The sequence below is a fragment of the Rhopalosiphum padi genome, chromosome 1 (assembly GCF_020882245.1).
Source record: "Rhopalosiphum padi isolate XX-2018 chromosome 1, ASM2088224v1, whole genome shotgun sequence".
Classification (NCBI taxonomy): Eukaryota; Metazoa; Arthropoda; class Insecta; order Hemiptera; family Aphididae; genus Rhopalosiphum; species Rhopalosiphum padi.
The window spans coordinates 26,555,534-26,570,858 of NC_083597.1; the positions used below are offsets into that span (position 1 = coordinate 26,555,534).

The window sequence follows — 15,325 nt, forward strand, 5'->3', positions numbered from 1 at the left end:
CTTTGAAGCGCTGTTTCTCGAATAATCCTTTGTGTTTTGTACCGAACTCGTTTCCCGCCCAACGTTTACCGTTCTCCCGCCCAGTCCGCCATATTATTCATTTTGTCGTTTGTTTACCCTCATAAAACCCGTTCATCATCAGTTTACGTAAACCGTTTATTTTGTTTTTTTTAATTTTATGGTGATTTAAAACACTTACTGAATAATAATTTAATTCGATCAATTAGAATTTTGTCTTCAATGCGGTGCTTAACGATGTGCTGTATCGTCGCAGAGCCTGATTGTGTCTAAGCGTTTGACCAAAAAAGTCGTCCCGTTATCACCGACTCGTGAAATCTTCTACTGACAGGTAAATAATATATTATTTAGTTTTGGAAAATTTGCGTCTATATTTCCCAGACGCGCGATATAAAATGAACGCTACCTGTTTGTTGTAGGTTTAACATAATACGACAGTAATATTCAGCCGTCGTCATGTTTTATTCGCACTTCTCGTTGTCCAAGAAAGGGCCTCTCGCCCGTATCTGGTTGGCTGCCCATTGGGACAAGAAATTGACCAAGGCCCAAGTGTTTGAAACCAACATTGAGACATCTGTAGACGGAATTTTACAGCCAAAAGTGAGTGTAAACATGACCTAATCTGGCATACCGATGATTATTAAGCACATTGCTAATTGTGTTGATTATGTACAATTTTTATAGGTGAAAATGGCCCTACGTACGTCAGGACATCTTTTGTTGGGTGTGGTGCGAATTTATTCACGTAAAGCTAAATACCTGTTGGCTGATTGTAATGAAGCTTTTGTCAAGATTAAAATGGCTTTTCGACCTGGCATGGTTGACTTGCCCGAGGATAATCATATAGCAGCAACTAATGCTATAACACTCCCAGAAGTATTTCATGATTTTGATACAGCCATGCCAGACTTGAAGTAATTATTTTTTTGCAATCAAAACCACTTAATAAGGTATATTCAATATTTATTTTTATTTTTAGCGATGTTGATATAGAAGCTCAATTCAGTTTAAACCAGTCAAGAGCTGAAGAAATAACTTTGCATGAAGATTATAATATTAGCTCTATGGTTTCTAAAAACTCTGGTTTTGATCAAGGATTTGGATTCTCTGAAGTTGAAAATTCTGATATACTCCGTCATGGAATTGAACATTCCCTGTTGTTTAGTGAAGGTGTCGATCATTTAATGAACCGTGATAAAGAACCTATAGCTTCTACATCTACTGGATCTGGTATTTTAAGCCAAAACAGTTTAGGAATGGATGCCCCAATTAGAGATGATGGATTTGGAGGTAATATCGGTCAAGTCATCACTGATAACTTTTTTCAAGCTGGAGGTTTATTTGATGATGTACCTTCTGCTCCTATGGAAGTCAATGATGGTCAAGGTCCTCCTAGTCCTCCACCATTCAATACACCTAATCGAAATGATGATGATGATGATGATAATCACTTTATGCCTCCTAGTCCAGGTAGACAAAGCTCTGATGGTTCAAGACCCGCATCGCCTGTTAATTTACCATTCCCTAATGCTGGTGCATTAGGTCTTATACCATCACCAACACGAGATCAGACATTGATGCCTCCTCCAGATATAGATATGCATGATATGCACGATATGCATGATATTCATGATATTCAAGCATCTGAAGAACCTGAGCCATTAAATGAACAGAATACTTCTGTAGACCAAACTACTTTGGTACAAAATGAAGAAGAAAGTTTTGCTTTAGCTCCAGTTGATGCTAGTGCATTGAGAGGATTACCAAAGACTAAAAGAAAGCGAAAACTTATTGTGGATGAAGTGAAAAATATTTCTGGCGAAGAAATGAAAGCGCAATTGAGCGATACAACAGACATTGTAATTACATTAGATTTAGCACCGCCTACTAAAAGATTAATGCATTGGAAGGAGACAGGTGGTGTAGAAAAATTATTTGCTCTTCCTGGAAAAAATATACCAGCTATACCATTAGCTAAGGTAATTTCACATTTATTTTAATACATTGAACTTAACACACATTTTTGCGGTACTTAAATTTAAAAATGGATTTTTGTTTTAAATTTTAGAATTACCAAAGACATTTAACAGCAAAAACATTGAATAATGATGAATTAGATGGTGAAGGTGGTATTGAAGGAGATGAAGAAAATGTGTTACCTGCAATAGCTGGCCCGGTACCTGGACGTCGTGGTCGTAAAAGAAAAATACCTGTTGATGAAGAAAATCAAAAACCGGCTAAAAAAGATGTTGTGCCGCCAATACCGGAAGTACCATCTCAAGTTGTGAGTATTAAATATCTATTACTAGATAACTAATTATTTTTTACAATTTGTAATTATTAAAAGAATCAAATAAAATTCTAGATTTGTGAAGTATTTGATTTTGAATGTGTAAGTCTTATAATCTGATTAATACATTTTGATTCATATTAAAATATTTATTTAAGTATAATGTATAATGTTAAGAATTATTCTAATTAACTTATTATTAATATTACATAAAATGGTATTATTTTTTTCTAAGGAATCTATGGAAGTGGAAATTCCTGCACCATTGTCTGTAGCTCCTCCTACACCAGCTATTCCTGAAGAACCGGAACATGAAGAAATTAATCAACAACAGCCAATTGAACCACAACCATTTATAACATCACCATTAAATGATAATGGTCAAATGTTACCCCCTGGAACACCCGCACATAAGTCAGTTGATCCAATTAATAATGAAGAACAGGTAATTATAACTAAATATTCATTTAATATGCGATACAATTTTTAAAATTGTTAATTTTAGTTAATTGTTTGATAACTTAAAAGATAAAAAAGTGGGTACTGCTTTGCTGTATATTGGGCATTGAGTGGGTCACTGTGATAGATTTGTTAAGCTTAAATTTAATAATATATAATTGTATACAAAAAACAATTCTGAGCGGAGACGTTTTGTCAGCTTATTGAGTCATTTAATATATTATTTCATGATTTGTTTTTTGATAGGTATAGCTATAGACTTATAGCTTCAAAATAATTTATTTTACTATCAGTATTGTGGTAATTTGATTTAATTTTTTCTAAAAATATTGCATTTATTTTTTTATTAGTATATATTATTTAAGTATTATTATAATAATATATAATTTTACATATTATGTTATTGTTATTAACTTTTAATTTAAAAATCAAAAATTTCAAATATCTAAATAACTCAAAAAAGTCTTAATATTTTGTAAATTATCTATTATTTATAGGAAACGTTAACATAAACATTTGGTGAAAATTCTATCTATGGTTATTAGTTATTAAATTACGACAAAAAACAAAAATAGTTTGAGGAGAAACAGTTAGATATTATATGGATGAATATCCAATGTCATATAAATTTGAACATCAAACACTCATAAAAATGTATTTGACTTTCCGGTAAACTTATTTTTTTTATTATAGGTAGAAAAACATAAGGAATTTTGAGTTAAATTTTAAATCTTCAATATAAAAAGAAATTTTATAATTTTGTGATTTTGAATAATTTTGGCATAATTCTTATTTCAAATTATAAAAAAATATTGTGAAATATCATATTTTTGATGTTTTTAATTGGTAAATAAACTGTAAATATCGATAACATTTATTTATTGACAATTGTAGAAAAAAATCTAAAAGAAATAAAAAATTTCAATTGTTGATAAATAACTCAAAAGGGTCTTAAAAGAATTCGCATTTAAATAAAATTTGAATAATGTGTTACACGAAAAATAAAACTTTAAATTTTATTTAATTAATCGTTTTAGCTCATAAATCCATTTGATGATTTACAAGCACCCCCATCAGTCAATGATTCATCAGAAGCAAACAATCAGTCATTACAACCAGAATTACAAAACATGGGTTATGATAACCATATAAATCAAGTAAGTTAACTTCAATAATATATTGCAGGGTTATAAGTATTTTAATATATTGGAATATTTAAATTTTTTATAATATGTTAAAATTAAAAATAAAACAAATTTGTAACAGTATGTATAAGTTATTATTATGAATATTAATTATTATTTTTAGTCCAATGATTTCAATCAAGTCATAATGGATAATATGGGATATGATGGTCATCATAATGCTCCTGTTACACCAGGATTACCTTCACCAAGAGGTGGTGCAACACCTTGGCGTGACCAAGATTATGATTATCCTGCATCTGTTGGACCTGTAAGTTATAAAATCTAATATTTTAAAATAGTTTGTTTTAAACTCGTTATATTATATTTAAGGTGGAAGAACAACAAGCTCCACATGAAACAAATGAACAATATGAAGAACGAGTAATGAACAAAAGAGCTAATCAGTTGTACCACACAATTAAGACGAGATTCGCACAAAAAGACACTCTTGTTTTTGATGATCTTACCTACAGAAATCGGAGGAAAGAGGTAAATATAAGTATGGCTAAAGCATGTAGAGTGCTCTATTCTGAGTGTCACTCAATGATTGACATAAAAAGTTGTTGAAAAACATTTCTATTGCTATTACCAAAATTGGTCAGTGCTTTTTGTTACTCTTATATTTTGATATGTAGTAGTGCGTGGTATGGCAATGGTCAACTATAGGTGCTGGCATTTACAAAAGTATAACATTTGAAAATAACATATAACCATCAGCGGTCATATGAAAGTCAACATGTTAAAGCTACATGGGTTTTGTAGTATATTATTTAATTTAGTATTCCTATCAGGGTTTAAGATTTATAGTAATTGTATATACTAAAATTTAGTAGAACTCTGAACTATATTTTTGTATAAATATTAAATATATATTAAATACTTGGTAATATTAATACAGTTTCCTATGTGAATTTGAAAGTTCCAGTATTTTCTATATAGTTATTATTTATTTTATTTTATTGTTTTAATATATTGCTCTGTTTGATATTTCAGGCAGCTCAGAAGTTTTATTCAGTCCTGGTATTGAAAAAATACAAAGTCTTAGAGTTAATTCAATCTGCCCCCTATGAACCTATACAGCTTGTGAAAGGCGCATGTTTCACCGACCCAAAACTGTAAATGTTTTTATAAAATGGAGTTTATTTTAATAGTATAACAATTTTATGTAAAATGGAAATTTTGTTCAAAAGACCTATGCCAAGTACAACACTATGCGCTTTATGTAAACAAATAAATATAATTATTAAGATGTTTTTAGATAGACAAAATAGGTGTAAATCGAATTTAAGGAAATTTTGTTCATATTTATTATTTTTGTTTATAAGATTGGTATACAGAAGATTAAACTAATATTTAAATAATGTAATTTTATATATTATGTCCTCCAATTATTTGTTTGATCTTATGTATACTTTCACAATTTTTGTAGTTGACTAAATTAAGTATTAATATCAATTATAATCATGTTAAATTTTGTCAAAACCTTTAATCAGAGATTATGTGTATAACTCTGATTAAGTGTTTATCCATGATTTTAAACTTACTCTATATCAATCTCAGAAATATTTTATTTAAAGTACTTTTGGAATACACAATGAAATGTTTTTAATTTATTTATTATATATACATATGTTTATAAATTATTTATGTTTAGTGAATAGTTATAAATTAAATTATAATTAATAACAAATTTTGTATGTTTGGACTTAAATAATGGAGTCATATTATTGTGTTGATATTTAACGTTCCAATTACATTAATTTTATTATTTTAATGTAAAATACCAAAATTGTATTATAATTGTTCATAAAGGGGGTTGGAACTGTATTATCTATATCAGGGATAGCCAACCTATAGCCCACCTTGGCTAATTTTACGGCCTGCAACATTTATCACACATTTGCAAAAAAATTTATTTTTGTGCCACTAGAATATTCTGGAGTGTCCGCACAATGCAGTGCTTCTATTATTAACAATGTAATCACAACAATAATAATTCTAATCTAATTTAAAAACAACATGTTATAGTTACCAGTTTATAGCAAATTATATTGCTTAAATAAAACATGACCAATACAATAATAGCCATTATCTGCCTGTTTGCTGTGATTGAAAATTTGTTTTCCGGTTTAACTACGGGAGAATTATTTTAGTATATTTTCAATGAAGTAAGGTTTTTAGCAATTTTAAGTATAAGCGCAAAGAAAAGGAAAATAGAAGGTATAGTAAGGAGTGGAAAGAAAAGTTTTTTCTTTCTTTATACTCGTAATTTAAAACAAAATTAATTTGTTTAATTTGCCTTTAAATATTCGCTGTATTTAAGGAAAATAATGTTAAATGGCATTACGAAATCAAACATAATAATTAGGTATTTTAAATTCAATAATGAAGTGAAACAATCAAAGCTCAAAAAATGTAAGTCAATTAAAAACTAAAAAAAAAAATATTAAGTTCAGCATTACATGCATTAGGTATACATCCAATATTGTTTAAGCAAGCTATTTTGTCTCATTTTTGATTATAAAAAAAAAAAAAAATGAAAACATTTTCGGATAGTAAATTTGTGTGAAAATTTTTAAAAGCTATATAACAAAGACTATTTTATCTGATAAAAATAAACTATTTTCGAATAAAATTTATCTCGACAAACAGTGTATCATGGAATTAATGACACTTCAAATTAAATTATTGTAAAACTACGATCGAATTCAAGATTTTAAATATTCTGGAATATCAACTGATGATGCACCTGCTAAGGTTGTTGAATAAAAATGAGCTATAGAGTTACTGATCGATAAAATAGAATTCAACAACTAAACTAATAATTGCTGAAAAAGATATGATTTATTTATAATACATTAATACACTGTTTGATTCATCAACAAAATCTTGATCCCAATCCCAAGTATTATCGCTGTCATAAAAACGGTGAAATACATTTAATCAATCGATCACATGCACTTCCGCGCTGACATTTTAAGGAGTTGGAGAGAATTGGATTCAGAATATGGTGACTTGGTAGTTGGTATACTTCTGTCATGTCAGATGTACCAAATGTTAACAGTGATTTATGAGTTAGGTAGGTACCTCAAAAAATGTACTTGTTTATGAATGATAAGCAAAGACTAGTATTAAAATGGTTATTGGATTTAAGTTTTTTAGAGGATATTGGATATTGTCGAAAAACTCAACCAATTAAATACCTAAATCATTATCCATTACAGGGAAAAGATAATTTCATAGTACCTAATTGACACATCTAATCGTATTTCAGAAGAAATTATTGTTATTTGAATCTCAATTAAAAAATAATAACGTTTAATACTTCCATTAATCAATAAATTCAAAAATTCAAAACGAATCGATTACCTACATTAAATACCTATACAAAAGAAATAAAAAGACTTATAGTTGCTTTTGAGAGCCGTTTCACTAATTTAAATAAATACAAAAAAATATTTGAAATATATTCATCTCCTTTTCATATTGATTTTGAGTCGGCCCCAGAATATCTTTAAATGGAACTGATTTATTTATAATGCAATACCTAATGAATTAAGACACATTATTGAAACATTAAAATCAAAAATAGATTTTTATGACATTAATGTCATAGGAGACAAATTTTCTAATTTGAGAAATCTGGCACAAAAAGTTGTGAGTGCTTTTGAATCAACTTACACCTGTGAAGCGTTTACTTTTCGAAAATTTAATTTATTAAATATAAACACTATAAACCACACTTAAACCTAATAGACGAAAACCTGCAATATTAATTATAAATATTACGATGATGAAATACACGCATTTCTATAGATTTACAAAAGCTAAGTGAACGAGTTGAGAGACAAATATCTCACTAAATAAATAAATTATAGATACCTAATTAATGAATTATCTATATCTATAAATCATGAGTCATGACTCATGAGTAGGGCCCAGATTTATATGTAAATGTATATTATTCTTCTACAATTCACCTAGAATACCTACTTTTGATTATAAATGTCGACGTTTCGTTATTATGTGTAGATTCTATGGTTAATTTTTTATTTTTGCATATTATTTAAATGAAAATTTATATTAATTGACAATTGCATACCTATTTCTGGATAGTTATATAAATATTACCTAAGTACATATTATTTTACACAACCATAATAATAATAATAATAATATTTCTATCTTTATTCATTAAAATAGTCATATTTACGTCTGTGCAAATACCTGCTACTGTTGATCGTAAATAACTAATTATAATAATGTAGGTACATCATTACATCAATAATAAATTGATTGGGATATTAAGTTATTGGTGAAAGACGAAAAATATTATTGGAGTTTCTAGTGGCAAATTTGGTGAGGGATAGATTTCGCTAGATCTATTAATTAGACAATTAATGCTCTGTCAAAAAATCGTTGATATTCTACATTAAAAAAAATCAATAGGTAGTATGATCTGCAGGATTCAAGGGCAAGGAATGTGAAGAAGACGGAGAACTGTCAGTTGAAGATTTATCTAGTTTTAAATATGCACCAATTATATCTTGTTACGTGGAAAGAGGTTTTTTCTAGTACAAAAATAATCTTTGAGATAATCAAGTAGAAGTTTTCCATTCGATAATTTGAAATCGTTTTTTATTACTTCGTGCTGGTGCCTGGTACTCGTCTCATAAATAGCCCATAAAAATAATTTAATATAAATAGTATAATTCTTTTGAACACTATTTTATAAAAATAATGTTATTCTGAATTTCAAAATAATAATTTTCTATAATATTGTATAATACTTTTATACTTATACAAATGTAATTATAAAATGTTATTTTGCATTTTTTTTTTAATAAACTTTTATATATACATATATTAAGATTTTTGATTGTGTATCTAATATTTTTATTCATAACCATATATATAGTATTATAGTTTATTAATTTTTAAAAAAACCATTTTGCATATTTTTACATACTTATGAAATTAATTTCAATATTTTATAGATTTTTATTGCATATAAATTTGGGCCCTTCTCTTGGGTACCTATAATAATAAAAAAATATTTATGTAATGTGTGCTACGTTAAAAACAGTAATCATCATCTACGCTTGCTTATTGTTACTATAGATAGAGTTCTGTATAGGTACGATTTTAATTTCTTATTTAATTTTTGGAGGTGATGTACGAAATATTTATTATTTCTCAGGACTGTTGGGGAGACATAATTCATGATTCATGGGCCTTTTTGAAGATTAGAGAGAAAATTGACAGTAGAGTGATAAACTTTTGTAATAAATTGTTACTTTATTTAATATTTTTAGTTGTATACTTGTATTACACATTATTGTATAGTGATTGTTAGTTTAACAAAAAAATACCTAATTTTAAATCATAATGCATAATTCAACTACCTATCCTACCTAGGTACCTACTTATATCATAAAAAATTATTTAAAATTAAATGACTTGTATCATAATAACTACTCATTTATAGTTGAGTGTATAAGTTAGTAATTAGTAGTTACATGGCTTAATGGCTACATAGCACACAGATACCTAAATATTGTAATAAAATGTTGCAAATCATTATTACCTATTAGAAAGTATTATTAAAATATGATTTCTTGTATAATTACAACAATAATTTGGTCAGAAATATGAGGTTTTCGCATTTTCGCAAGAATTGTTGGTGATATAAATTGTGACCGTTTGATTGTCACAATACGTACACTATATTAGAATACGGACGTGGTGTCCGTACACCTCGTGGTCTATCGATGACATGACGTGGTCGTCCGTTCACTGAAGATTGCGTAAGTGCCGTAAGTTGTGAGCTTGTGAATCGCCGCGTCACCGTCGACAATTAGCTCTCAGAAGTACCGGCGTACCACGAGGTAGTTGCTGACTGCCGCAAGGCATACAAGTCATACAAGTATAAGACCCAGATATAAGAGATAGGTAACTCATAGTGATCTTGGTTCCTCCTTAACTTTATTAATTAATTAAAAAACATATAACATTTGTCTTAATTATTTAACAATATAAATATATATTATGATGGTCAGTGGCGTATTTTGTATGCTTTTTAGGGGGGTGTCCAGTTAATATAGGTAATAGGTATATACTTATTTGTTAATTGGTGGCAATATTTCTCTGTTTTACGTCTAATACTACTAAGTTCATAATATACTCATCAAATATTGTAATGAAACATTTTTTATTTATTTAATTAAAAGTAGTAAATAGTAAGTTAATAAAAATAAAAGCAAATAAAAATAATTTTTAAAATAGAAAATAATAAATACACTTAAAATTATTATATAAATTAATATTTAAATAATAAATTCAAGACGCCTTTTTTTTAAGCTCAATTCCTTCATAACATCATCAGTAGTAATTTGTTCATTTCTGTGAATCGATAACATGGCCAAACCATTTAATCTCTTCTATAATAAAATTTAAAATATATTAGTTTTAAATAAATAAAATAAACTATTCATAAATTATATTTACTTGAGATATCGTGTTTCGTAAGTAAGTCTTTATTCTTTTTAAATTTGAAAAGGTTCTCTCATTCGATGATGAAGAAACTGGTAATGTTGCAAAGATTTGTAGCAATTTAAAAACATTTGGATATATTTCTTGATTGCATAGTATTATTGCTTCCATTGCGTTTTTTGGTAAATTACAAGTCTCAACATTTTTTAAACGTCTTTGCCATAGTTTATATTCTGATAATAAAATAGAATCTTGACATTCACTTAAATCAGTCGTGTAAGTTTTTGCCAACTTCAAAAATGTCGTTTCATTTTGTTCAACAGATATTAGCGATTTAAAATCTAAAATTGTATTTTTGTGGTCGATGAATCTTGATTTTAGTTGTTCGATGAATGTATCTAAATAAGGTATAAATACGCTTATTCGAAAATAGGTTTCTGGTGATTCAGTGACAATATTAACTCTATTTTTTTGTCTGCCTGTTATTCTTGGCATAGATATATCTACATTAAATGTATTTGCTAAACCTTTTGAATCTTCAAAAATAGCATGAAATTCAATATCTACATTTGTTCGTAATGTCTGAAATTCTTTTAAGGTATCTTCGGCAAGGCTCATAGCTTCTACTAAATCTATATTTATCCGTTGTAATTGTTTTGATAATGGCAGTCCAAGACCAAATCCTTTAGCTACAATATGTAAACAGATAATAAATTCACCTTGTAATATGGAAGAACGCAAATTACTCGCTTGTGTAGATGTGTCTGAATCCGCCCAGTTAGAAATTAAGTCCAATGATTTAATAATACACTCAAAAAGTTCTAGAAAATCATTTACAGCATGATACCGTTCTATCCACCGAGTAGAGCATAGTCGTTTTAAAGATTTTTTTGTAATATTATACTCTTTAAATTCTTCAATTGCATTATTTAAAACATCTTTACGCTTCGGATAAATAAAAAAATCTCTAGTTTTTGAAATTGTCCCTAAACAATTCCTTATTCCTTGTACTGAGCAGAAATTAGATACAGAAAGATTTAATACATGTGCTGCGCAATGAATGTACAAGGCAAGTGGATAACTTTTGCGAATTACCGCTTGAACTCCATTGAATGCACCAGACATTGTAGAGGCACCATCGTATCCTTGTCCCCTCATATATTTCAAATCAATTCCAAATGCATGTAAACTATTTAATATTATGTTTGCTAAACCTATACCGGTCATGTCTGTTGTAGGGACAAATTGAAGAAAATCTTCATGGAGTACCTTAGTTTCAATATTTAAATATCTTACACATAAAGAAATCTGTTCTATGCCAGAGATATCTGCTGTTTCATCGGTAAGAATAGTGAAACATTTTTGAGAATTTACTCTTGTGACAATTTTTTTTAAAATAATATGATTGCAAGATTCTATTATTTCATTTTGAATTATAGGACTTATATACTTAATATTACCAGAAGATTCTAAAAATGATTTTAAGTCTGGATCTCCTTGTGCTCTATATCGAAGTATTTCTCGGAAGTTACCTTCATTTTTGTCAAGATGGACATTGTCAGCTTCTTCAATAGTTATTTTCCCTGAATCTCTATGACCTCTAAGGGAAATATTTTGTTTACCACATAATATAATTGTTTGAATTATTGGAATTATATTCTTTCGATTCTTTTCAATTTGATGTACTCTGCCTGTTTCTAATTTAGAAATTATAGATTGAAAAGGATTTTTTTGAACTTCAAGAAAATGATCAGCGCTACATACACAAGTTTTATGATATTCCCGATTTGAGTGTTCTTTGAAATCTTCTATTGCCTTTCTCCAGTTATTATATTTATTTTTTACTAGAGCACCTAATCCCTGAGAATTATGTCCATCAGACTTAGAGAAACTTACACATATTTTACAGTAAGCTCCGTTTTCTTTAGCTGAATATACCAGCCAAGGAAATTTTAAAAGCCAGGAATATTGAAATTTTAAATGTTTTGTTTTATTTTGTACAATGTATGATTTTGATGGAAATTTGTAATCTATTTGTGGAACCCAAATTTGTGTCAATACAATAGCTATTTCTTTTTCGGTTAATGTTCGATTAATATAGAATCCAATATCACGACAATTATAATCAGTATCAATGGTTAATTGGGAATCATAACTTAATGGGTTAATATTTGGAACAGTTAATGATTGTTCATTGGAATCCATTATTTTAGACGACTTTTTAAACTCACTTGATACAGTAGACGGTGATAGTTCTCGTTTGGACTGTATCTTAAAGAAAGAAGTTATAGAATTTTGATTTTTTTGTGACATTTCAATTAATATTTAATTCAATCTCTATTCTCTTTACTTTATATCTGAAATAATTATAATACAAAAATTGTATTTTCTAGGTCATAATAGTTTTATAATTAAAAATGCATGATGGATGGTTATTCTAAGTCTAACGCTCATGTGAATATGTGATCCTAGTCTTAATACTTAAATAATAATAAAGCAACGAGAAAAAATGACTTAAAAATATTACGATTCTATATAATTTAGATAAAGAACATCATATAATATGCCTATTATTAGTTTGAAAAATACTTAATTATAATGTTTTAATTTTAATGAATATTAATTTACGAATTATGTGCACTTGTGAAAAATAAATATTACAAATAATATACTCACCAATGACAATAATATGATAATATTACTATTTCACTGTATATTTTATCTGCATTGTTTCTTCGACGACGATTAAATGAAAAATGATTCAAATTCAATTGATAAATAATAATATGTTTTAAAATAAATGTACATGGACATTTAAAATCCAACGTATTAATATATATTAAAAAAAAACATCATTGTAATATATTTATATCTAAATATACACAAAAAACAAGTAACACAGACGCTTGAAGGCACGGGCCACGGAGCCGCAAGATAAAAATATAAATTGCATGTATAAAAATAACATAATATCATTTAAACATATTAATATACATTAGTACCTATATAGTAATCATCATCGATCACAATAATTTAATAATTATTACTATATATTTTGTTTGTTACATTCGATATCAGTGGTGCTATAAAAATAACAGTTTTATAAATAATTAAAACTATAATAGGATAATAAGTACATTATTTAAAACTAAATTTATTTTTTTCCGAATTAGTTTAGGACTTTATATAATATTAAAATAGTTCATAACGAATCACATATTTTTATTTGTCAAATTCCCTTTAAAATTTATCAAAATTAAAGATTGAATTTTTTTTTTTTTTTGGTTTGGGGGGTGTCCAGACACCGTGGACACCCCCCCAAAATACGCCACTGATGATGGTATACAAAACAAATGTACAATGTATATTATAATATATAATCATTATATTATATATAATATCTACATAATCATGGACACAATAATAGTATAATACAATATTATATAATCAATCTAAAAATTGTATTATTTAAATATAATAATTAGTAATTGTTCAACATACTCGAGTATATTTTATAATATATGTAAATTGTAAATAATAAATATTCCCCAATTTATTATTATTTAAGGACTTTCTATCAAATAATAGTGTTCATTTGAGGTTAAAAAAAATATTAGCTACATATAAATATAATTCAAGTATTTTGTATATTATGTTATCAATAGCGTATTAGCATTTATGTAAACTTAAAAATGATTGATGAAGTTATGGTTTTTAATTGTTGTTTGAAGTTAATATAATATTACCCTCATGGGACATGATGTTATCCTAGTTTACCTATTTGACAAATTTAATGGTAAGAATAACAGACAGTAGTAGCCAATCTCGTGTTACCTAAACTTACCACTTAAAAAGTTTAAACTAATTTTTATTGTCAGATAAAAAGTCCAAACATTTTCATTTAAAGTACTTCATCAGACATCAATAACTTCAAAATGAAGTTCGTCCGACTTTTTTACATTTATTCATATACCTAACATTAATAATTTTTTTTTTTTAAACAATAACTTACTTATGCGATTTAAAAATTACTTTATTGTCAACTCATTACCAATTTGTGTACATAAATATTGTGATTTTATATTTTTTTCTTACTTTCTCACAAAATTTAATAATCAGCTTTCAAATTGTCGGATAACCATTAATTTGTCGTAAAAAAAAGGAAACGCAGACAATTTTACATTTAATATGTATATATTTACGTTGTACATTGCATACCGCAGAGTTACGCGGACAACGCATCAAAAACCCGTATGTCATCGTCACGGTCGTATAATATAATATAGGTTGTGCATAAGCTGGTGTTGTCAAAATAGTATTATAACGTATGATATTATAATACAGTTATATAATAATAAAAACAATTATATGATTATTCGTCACGATACTTGTTTATATCGGAAAAATTTTCCAAGTAGAACATTTTTTTCTACGAATTTACTTTTAGTAGTTAGTACCATAATAACAATAATAATAATTTAATATTGACAGTAGAAATAGTTTCTGACACACACACACCAAAAATTATAAACTACAATAATAAATGGTATAATAATGTAAATAACGTGGTATACGGAGTGATCCATTTAACTGTAGGTTATACAATTATGCTTATTTTTTATGTATATAACAATAATACAATTTGGGCAAGTGGGTATCGCTCTGCTGAGTTTGCTGTACATTAGGTGTCGAGATGGGTCATTGTAATGGGTGTGTTAAATTTGAATTCAATGATATACATATTGTACACAAAAAACGATTCTGAGCGGAGACAGTTGTTGGCTTATTGATTCACTAAATATATTTTTCATGAAATGTTTTTGATATAGCTATTAAAGTAATTAATTACACTATAAGTAATTAGTATTAGTATGTTAAC

General features: G+C 27.5%; 2 protein-coding genes across 2 annotated transcripts; one reads left to right on the top strand and one right to left on the bottom strand.

Moving 5' to 3' along the window:
- Nucleotides 1-86: 86 nt before the first annotated feature.
- Nucleotides 87-5,644, top strand: LOC132921298 (double-strand-break repair protein rad21 homolog). The gene is made up of 10 exons (XM_060984250.1): nt 87-349; nt 438-618; nt 703-932; nt 998-1,997; nt 2,087-2,302; nt 2,544-2,753; nt 3,805-3,924; nt 4,076-4,222; nt 4,285-4,443; nt 4,948-5,644. Exons 2-10 carry the CDS (start codon nt 475-477, stop codon nt 5,071-5,073), a joined length of 2,352 nt encoding a protein of 783 aa, XP_060840233.1. The 5' UTR covers nt 87-349; nt 438-474; the 3' UTR covers nt 5,074-5,644.
- Nucleotides 5,645-10,280: 4,636 nt separating this feature from the next.
- LOC132918572 (52 kDa repressor of the inhibitor of the protein kinase-like) lies at nt 10,281-11,224 on the bottom strand. Its single transcript, XM_060979883.1, has 2 exons — nt 10,462-11,224; nt 10,281-10,394 (listed from the first exon to the last, which is right to left on the bottom strand). The coding sequence occupies exons 1-2, from the start codon at nt 11,062-11,064 to the stop codon at nt 10,281-10,283; spliced, it is 717 nt and encodes a 238-aa protein (XP_060835866.1). The 5' UTR covers nt 11,065-11,224.
- Nucleotides 11,225-15,325: the final 4,101 nt, after the last annotated feature.